The sequence below is a fragment of the Erigeron canadensis genome, chromosome 8 (assembly GCF_010389155.1).
Source record: "Erigeron canadensis isolate Cc75 chromosome 8, C_canadensis_v1, whole genome shotgun sequence".
In the NCBI taxonomy this organism is placed as follows: domain Eukaryota; kingdom Viridiplantae; phylum Streptophyta; class Magnoliopsida; order Asterales; family Asteraceae; genus Erigeron; species Erigeron canadensis.
Window position 1 is genome coordinate 34,107,235 of NC_057768.1, and position 9,136 is coordinate 34,116,370.

Sequence of the window (9,136 nt, forward strand, 5' to 3'; positions counted from 1 at the left end):
ATCCTCGCCATCCACGTGTCAAATATATCTCACAAATCGACGGTTCACCGAACATAGCCCATAGTTTAGATTTTTGTGCGCCAATAATACAAAACCAACTATTTTAATCTCCCCTTTGATCAATATCATCATATTAAACTCTTAGATAGAGAGAGAGAGCAGTGTGAGTTAAAAGAGAGTCGAGAGAGAGAGAGTGAATCATATCGATAATTAGAGAGAAGCAAATCGATCATCCGTTTTTAACAGAAAAAAAAAGGAAGAAAGAAAGATGGTGAAGGAAGGAGAAGAAGAAGAAGAAGAAAGCAGATCACCGAGGAGTCCAGAGGCGAAGTTAGGAAAGGAAGTGGAGGAGCTGTGGGATACACAGGAACCACAGCTCACACCTACTGAGAAGCTCAACGCTTGTTTCGAGTCTATTCCTGTTTCCGAATTTCCTCATGCTCCCCCTTCTCAAGGTGATCTCCTCTCTCTCTCTCTCTATATATATATATATACACACACACAATATATATATATATGTATAGATATAGGTATCTTTCTTTTTTTTAGTTTTTATTAGTTACATATACTGATCGATCGCTAATTGTTGACTGTTGAGATTCAAATTCTATTTGATCATTTCTTTATTATATCATCATCTTCTGTTCGTACCGTTGAGTGTCATCTGGGATCGGTTTCCGATATTTATTGAGTTTATTTATATGCTGATATTTGATTAATTTCTGCAGATAGTGATACTACTGTTATATATATAGTTCGTGTCAATTTTCTTTAGTTCTGTGATTTTGATACTTCAGGATTATCAGAAAAATTCAATTGACTTCATATTCACTACAGATTTTATATTCACTACAGATTTTATATTTAACTACAGATTCTATCCCTGTCAATATAGATGCTTCTGTTGTATATATCGTGTTTTGTCCCCCCCATACTGTGGTGGGTTCCTTTGCTCATAGAGGACCTCAGTTGTCTTAACCAGACCCTGCTACATCCTACCTAAGGAAAAAAAGTTCCTAAGGTTCCCACCAACATGTAAATTAAACCAGGGCCTGTTCTTGACAGGAGTTGAACACCCTATCTCCTGGGTAAAACCCGAGTGACTTACCACATGGTTCTGCTGATCATTGTCTATATCGTGTAACAAAGTAATAAAGGGATGTGTACTTATTTATCATCTGCTCTAAGATATGTCAACCTATTGTTGTCCAGTAATTGAGATAAAGTCGGATAGCAGTCTTGGTGAAGCTGTTCGTTTACTGTCCCAAAATAAAATTCTGAGTGCACCTGTCGTGGATGTTGATGCACCAGAGGATGCTAGTTGGATTGATAGGTATATTGGGATGGTGGAGTTTGCAGGCATTGTCGTCTGGATTCTGCTTCAGGTTCCCTACCTAGCTCTTTTTATGCAATTAGTTCTATCCTGATTAATTGATATGTTATTGATATTCTCACATTACATGTACAGTCGGAGAAGAATGCTGGGTTAGATGATTCTGGCTTATTTTCTAGCGCATTAGACAACCGTATGGGACCTGCTGTTGTTGCAGCAGCTAATGGGATGTCGTCCCCAAGATATAGAAGTTCGCAGCCTGGATCTCCCAAGACTGCTGGAAACTTTTTTGAGCTATTAACTTCCTCTGATTTCTATAAAAATACAAAGGTCTTGTTGTTAACTTCTTAAACGGTGTTGTGTACACATTCCTTTATTCATTTCTCTGAAAACTTCGTATAAATAAAAACGCAGGTTAAGGACATATCTGGATCATTTCGTTGGGCACCGTTTCTCGCATTACAGACATCAAACTCCTTTCTGACCATGCTGTTACTACTCTCTAAGTACAGAATGAAGAGTGTACCTGTAGTTGATGCAGGGGACCAGAAGATAGACAACATCATTACTCAATCTGCTGTAATCCACATGTTGGAGGAATGCGCCGATCAACACTGGTTCAGTAGCTGGGGATCTAAGAAGATATGTGAGCTTGGTCTTCCCCTGATGAACGCTAATAAAGTTATTAAGGTAAAAAGATCTATTCTTTGGAGTTCCTTTCGCGTTTGTATCTGACATCTACTAATTGTTTCCGCAGGTAGATGAGGATGAACCGGTGCTGCAAGCATTTAGACTCATGAGGGAGAAGGGAGTTGGTGGATTACCGGTGGTTAGTGATGGAAAACCAGTTGCTAATATAAGTATACGAGACATTCAGTTCCTCCTAATTGCCCCCGAAATTTACAAAGACTACAGGTTCGTTACATGAACTTCTTAGCATTCATAAAATCCTAGATTTGGCCCCAAGGAGACTTGATAGTTTGTTACACTAGATGTCACTAGAGGCTGGAAAACGAATACGATCCTGTTATGGGCAAAATGGCAACTTTTTAGTCAAGATTAGACGGGTCTGGCAAGGTTCGGTTGACCAGTCCTTTTCTCTCAAGATTTTTGAATTTTAAATCATTAATGTCTTAAATTTGATTACAGAAATCATACATTCATACTATCTCTTAAAGGGAACCATTAAGAGGGTTGTGGGCATTGAAATTCACCTTGCGAACCCGTTTAACTTTTTCTCTTTTGACTCGTGGGAGATAAAAGACGGTCATATTGACCCTTTTTAGGGAAATGGGTTGAAAATATCACCTCCAGATTTCATCACCCATTTTGATCATATGGTCATGAAATTTTTACTGCAGATCCATCACTGCCAAGAATTTTGTAACATCGGTTAAAAGGTACCTAGAAGAGAATCAGAAGGCATCACCTTTGGTAAGTGGGATGGTCACTTGCAGAAAAGACGACACCCTTAAAGATGTGATCACGAAGCTTGATTCAAAAGAGATCCATCGTATATATGTGGTTGACGAAGAAGGTAATCTTGAAGGGCTGATAACTCTTAGGGATATAATCTCAAGGATCGTACACGAGCCTCGTGGTTATTTTGGTGATTTCTTTGATGGCGTCTTGCCGTTACCTGCCAACAGTCGAGTTTAACCACAAGTTTTTTCTGCTCACTTAACTCTTTGTATCGCTAATGGTCTTTTCCATTCAGGCTTGCTTTTAACAAGGGACCGTCCGAGATTGTCTTGTATATATCTGAATAATGAGTTTGGGTGACTGATTTTGTCGGACTTGAGCTGTACTTTGTTTTATAGTCTTGTTGTTTTAAAGGGTCTTTTGTTTTATAGTCTTGTTGTTTCTCTTTTTTTCTGATATTTCTCTCTTGTCTGTCATAGTAGATAATTAAATCCCAAGATCATGAATTCATTTTTCTTTGGCTTAACGTTGGGCTTATCAAATTACTATCAGGAATCCCCTTGAAAACATATTCATATTGTCAGCCTTCCATTACCGGACAGGGTCCACCCCCCCCCCCCCCCCCCCCCCCCCCACACACACACACACAATACCCACTCTTCTTTCATCGGTCTATGTATGGCAATCGGTCATTTCTAAGAGTTTACGCTTTGAAAGTGAGGCATATTAGTGGTTTACGGATATCTTATCTTACAAGTTCTTTCTAATAGGATAGAAATCTGTGACGGTAAAATGGAGGTTCTTATGAGCATCCAATGGATAGAGGGCTGAATTTACCATGAATTAGAAGGGGATAGCCCCGAAATCCTTTTACCCCTTCAAGGGCAGGAAACTCCTGGTAGTGTAAGCATGTCAATGGAGTTCCCAAAGAAGTCTTTTGCTTACTGGTATGAATGACGTTGTTAGTTCTATACTAATTTTGATGACAGCTACAGATTTCTCATATAACAGGGTGGTTGTACTTTATTTGCAAGTTTCATTGGATCGGAATGACAATGACTGTTAACTCCATCCTTACATAATCGTAAATTTTTTGCATTGAGGTGGTTCCATGTCTGTTAGAATTGGATAATACTTCTAGCCTGAACTTGAATCAAGTTTTTATTAAATATAACCTGTCATAAAGAGCTTTGAGCTATTGTATAATCTTCATCAAACAAAAAACATAAAACAAGAAGGCTAAACAGACAGTAAAGTCAAGTTCAACCTTAATTTAACATCATCTAAACAGTCTGTATGTATGTGTGTATGTGCTGTGGTGAGTGCGTTGGGAGGGGTTCAAGTAGAACTCCAGATTGATATTATCATGCCACTAGTACGAGCAAATAACTGATCTTCTATATAAGCAAAGTATGTAGTAGGAAACATTGGTGGGACACAGCTGGGTTTCAGCACAAACCAACCATACACAACAAGCTGTCAAATGGCGGTTTAAAGTATCAACACAAAACCCGACAGGACCTATCAAAATCTTATGGATCACATCTGATGGCTAGAATGCTAAAGTTTCTTCCAGTTCCTCTTATAGACCCATTGAACTAACCAGGCTGAAGCTCACAAATTGAAGCAATTAGCAATTGAAGATACTGCCCATAAATTTACGAGATTAATAACATCTGGATTTTAAGCATAAATATGACACAGAAAAGTCTACATTGACCTCAAGCTGACATTAAGAACAAGTTCATTAAATGAAAGATGGAGAAGCTGAAAAAAGTATCACAGAAATCTGGTCAACTTTAATTGTTCAAGCCAATTACCTAGTCCTGGATGCATTGATTAGGGAACGCTAGAAGCCTCATGTTTCCATGGTATGGAAGCTAATGCTGCATTTTTTAGAAGTATTCATAAATTGAGAAATGTTTGAATTCACCTGTATATAGTTTAGAATCCAGTGTCCAAGTAGTCAACACAACAGTTTACATTTTATTTTCTACAATCTATTTAATGTCAAATTTAGTACTTTCTCGTAACCATTTGAATGGGTATAGATGCAGATAACCACTTTTTTATATCAAACTCTTTGTTGTACTGTCACAAGTTCCTAGGGGTGGTAAACTAACTACTGAAGTATAATGCTTAGCAGCAGTGTGTCAAAGTGTTGGAATTAGAGCCATATTTGGAGTATACACCAAACACAGATTTTTGGATCCAAATCTTATGAGAAAAGAAAGGTATTTGACAGCTAAGAGGTAGATTAGTTCTGACTTGTCATTTCTATATGGAATCTTGTTATGATAAGTATCAGATTGCATTAACTTGGAAAGGAAATTCCAAAAGGTTTGTACAAGTGAAAAATAAGATCCTACACGTGTACTAAAGAGCATTATTGTAAATTCATGAAATACAGGGAGTGGTAGCAGATACTCGTAGTAAACCAAGATAGAGCAGTTTTAGTAGCAATGGCGGAACTCAGCTTATAGTACGCTAACTGTATTGATGTACTAAGTGGACATTAACTGAATATAAAAGTCAAAATCGGGAACGCTTACAACTCCATTTATTAGAGATGCATGTTCACAATGCTGCCACAGAGACAATAAAAGTTGAACTTCATAACTAGATCGCTAGATAACTCCGGGATGAACTTTGAATGGATAATAACTTTCTTTAATAGTCATACCTCAGGTTCATAAATAACATTTGTAGCCTTCATTTTAGTATACCACTATTGTCAACAAGAGCAAAAGATCATTTTAAGATATATATTCTCAGATTCTGCTTTTTATATAATCTTTCAGAGTCACGGGATCAGAGTTCTGTTAAGTATAAATTTCCAATCTTTATTTGATCAGCTAAAAACGTTAACGAGTCTCAAACCTGTACATTGTATACACATGATAGGACGAAAAGAATTAGCTAGCCTAACGCTTGGTCTGCGAGCATCTATCTTGAGGCTCATTATAATATATTACTATATTAAAACAAATCTATATAGCTATCAGCTAAAAGGAAGAGACTTTAGACAACTTATATACAAAGAAGAAGAATATAAACAAAGCTGTAAAGATAACATTAACAAACCCTAAAACTAGTTTACAAGCTGTAACAGTTATGATTCAACTATTAATGCATTCATGATAATGAACACACAAACCACTCTATAACTAACGCATATAGAAGGATAAATAATACATGAACCAAATTATTACAGTATGTAACTGTGGGCAAATCACAACCTTCAACCAAAACCCAGTGATGAGAAACAGCAAGTCATCAAGATGGGTTTTAGGATGTGTGCAAATTTATAAGCAGTGACCTTGAAGCAGAAGACGTACCTATGTACTTTTTCTTTTCATGTGGTTCATAACAACAGGTTTCCCTTCAAATAAGTCAGAAAGGTAATTCTCCAAGTCATCAGGGTAATACTTTATGTACTTCCCGCCATGCCTTCCACCCTCTAGTTGACTCCCGAACCTCCCTAAAAAAGCACGGTATGCTGGAAGGACTTTTTCCGATATAGATATTCTAAGTTCTTCCCGAAGTTGCTCATCAGGAACCTTCCAGAGTGTTTGTGTCCTATAGATATCTTCAAAACAAGCATTGAAGTTTTTAAATCGTTCTTTAAGAATCACCTTGGATGCACTAGTTGAGCTCCCACTTATCCCTTCATCTTTCAGATACAGCAACGCCTTGCTCCATGCTGCTCTGAGATAACTCGTGTGCCATTGGCGAATCTTACCACGGTGTTTACGGATCCACTGGTCACCCAAAAGGTTCCGAAGCTCTGATTCTTTAACTTTCTGAACTATGTAAAGAATGTTATTCATCAAGAAAATGTATCTCAATGCACTATCTTCATATAATCTTGACTTTTCATCGATATTTGACTCCAAAGAAGTGATCAGTAACTGCACACGAAGTGCTATAGGGGATATAGTATCAACACCATCACCATCATTTAACTGTGAAGAATTCAGCTCAAGATGATCACCTTTTGGCAATAGGGTATTCAACGTTTCACTATAATCCACCAATAACTTCAAATAATTCATAACATAACGCGTGATCGGATGAAGATCGCCACCCTGTGCAGCCCTAGAACTTTCACCTTTGACAGCGTTCTCAAATTCCACAAAAGTCCCAACCGCTGCCATACCCAAACCACTCAAAACTCCCTTAGCTTCACTGCAAACCAATTCACCAGATTCATCTGTGAACAAACCTTCTAAATCTCGTGAAACATCAACAAGAACCTCATACATGTCAAGAATCCTAAATAGTTTCTCTGATGACCTCTGACTAATTGCAACTGCCTCACCAAAATTCAACAACTGCATCACACAACCTTTCGTCGTCTCAACAAAGCAAATCTCCTGAATCGTTTCCGACTCACTGAATATCATTTCGCACAAACGTTTCTCCCCAATCAACAGAACCCTAACCACAACCTTAATACCTTCAATCCATTTCTTCAACTTTAAATCCAAACTTTTCCATTCTATTCTCTGCACCTCTTCAATACTAACTCTCTCCACGCCTAAAATCGACATACACTCATCCAAAACATCACGGCGTACACTAGTATATACCTGACAACACTCTTTCTCATATCCGGACCTAATCATTCTATCCGCAATATCTTTAAGTTCATCAATAGCTTCAAAACGAATCAGATCAACACTCACATCTCCTCCTAAACTCGCGCCTCTCTCATGATGCAAACTGCTCCCTTCCTGATCCAACACATCATGTCCAAAACTCTCCGCTTCATCCTCAGTCTCGGATCCGGTTCCGCCTAACGCACGCGGAACCGTTACCGAACCACCAGCCGATTCCGGTTCCGTTTCAGCATCACCGAACGACCGCGTAGCCGAAATTGAACCGCGAACCGACCCGTACAACTCATTAGCATCTAAAGGGACAGTACTACGAATCAAAATGCAACGAAATTCATCTTCTAACCTCGACATAGCCATCTGGATAGCGTTCTCAGCTCGATCCAAAACGTCATCGTTTCGTTCATCCGTTTCATCAACGTGTAGGTTTTCCGTCAGCTGAATCATCAAATCAACGGCAGTAAAATACTCCGACGAAGTCGCCGTCGCCGATGCATCAGCTTCCGGCAATTCGCCGGTACCGGAATCATCATACCGAAGAATGATCTTCTCAGCGCGTTCAAACTGTTCGGTGAAGGTGACGTCATCATCAGCGGTACCGGAATCCATAAAATCGGTGATATTAGATAAACGGTTATCAAATTGTGATAAAATTAACATCATATCTTCTGTTGCTTTTGTATTCATATTTAGTGATTTTACAATTTGCTGAGCTGTCGCTAACACTCTATCTTGTCCTTCTGTTGTTGCCGCCATCACCGGAAACTAATATATTTATATATATAGATATTATGTATGTATGTATGTAGAATTCTCTATTTATTATCAAATAAACCTAATTTCTGTAACACGGCGGTTGGACGGTGAACGGAATAACTGTGTGTGAAATGAATGTGTGTTTGTGTGTGTGATAAGCAAGTGATATTCCGTTATTATTACACACACAGACAGTGTGTATGTGTGAGAGAGAATTATGTTCCGGGATTACTTTTCCGTTTTGGCCGGCCTTAAACGGAATCGTCTTGGTGAGAGGACTTTTACATATTTTATTATTATTTTAATTTGATTTTTGTATATATAAAAAAAAAAGAGTGAAGTCTGAAGTGATGATATATTTGTGTATCAACAATTGTACTTCATGTATTAACAACGTGTTTGTTTTGTGTAAAATACGTGTCTCCTAAAAATATCTCAAATGAATGTCCATTAAGTAATCTTAAAATACTAATCTTTAGAATCATTTCTAATTAATTCGTAAATTACGAAGAAATATATTACGTTAAAAATCACAATCCAAGATTTATGTAAATATAGGTTAATGTTAATATTATTAAAATAGGATGATAGTTTACCTCCCCATACCCCGCACAGAGATTGAGTCCTGTTGTTGTTGTATTAAAATGGGATGATAATTTATGGCTCATGCAACAAGAATTCATATACGAGTATGTGTTAAGAGTGTGTATTATGTAATGTGTTATACCTTAGATAAATTAATTTAAACTATAAAAATGTAAACATGTAAATATAAAGGTATTATGATATTTAAATAAACACGATCTTTTATTATAGACATCCGTTTTTTAATGTTTATGAGATTACAAACTTTAAAGATTAGATAGATAACAAGTATATATTATTCGGTTGTGTAATATATGATGTATAACATACTAAATACTATGTTACTCGTATAAGTTATTATAAACATAAACATAGACATGATCATATGCTTACATGATCCATAAGTGTATTATACTTGCTT

At 37.3% G+C, this 9,136-nt stretch overlaps 2 protein-coding genes across 2 annotated transcripts; one reads left to right on the top strand and one right to left on the bottom strand.

Annotated features, from left to right (window-relative positions):
• The first annotated feature begins 120 nt into the window (after nt 1-120).
• Nucleotides 121-3,183, top strand: LOC122578564 (SNF1-related protein kinase regulatory subunit gamma-1-like). Its single transcript, XM_043750545.1, has 6 exons — nt 121-455; nt 1,213-1,385; nt 1,469-1,663; nt 1,748-2,023; nt 2,091-2,248; nt 2,695-3,183. Exons 1-6 carry the CDS (start codon nt 269-271, stop codon nt 2,990-2,992), a joined length of 1,287 nt encoding a protein of 428 aa, XP_043606480.1. The 5' UTR covers nt 121-268; the 3' UTR covers nt 2,993-3,183.
• A 2,624-nt stretch (nt 3,184-5,807) lies between these two features.
• Nucleotides 5,808-8,454, bottom strand: LOC122580462 (exocyst complex component EXO70B1-like). The gene has a single exon (XM_043752733.1). The coding sequence runs from the start codon at nt 8,128-8,130 to the stop codon at nt 6,094-6,096; it is 2,037 nt and encodes a 678-aa protein (XP_043608668.1). The 5' UTR covers nt 8,131-8,454; the 3' UTR covers nt 5,808-6,093.
• Nucleotides 8,455-9,136: the final 682 nt, after the last annotated feature.

Bases quoted from the DNA above. Each gene is read 5' to 3' on its own strand.
- LOC122580462 (XM_043752733.1), bottom strand. From the start codon at position 8,130: ATGGCGGCAACAACAGAAGGACAAGATAGAGTGTTAGCGACAGCTCAG.
- LOC122578564 (XM_043750545.1), top strand. From the start codon at position 269: ATGGTGAAGGAAGGAGAAGAAGAAGAAGAAGAAAGCAGATCACCGAGG. The intron at 456-1,212 runs GTGATCTCCTCT...ATTGTTGTCCAG, and splicing joins TCATGCTCCCCCTTCTCAAG to TAATTGAGATAAAGTCGGAT. The intron at 1,386-1,468 runs GTTCCCTACCTA...TTACATGTACAG, and splicing joins TCGTCTGGATTCTGCTTCAG to TCGGAGAAGAATGCTGGGTT.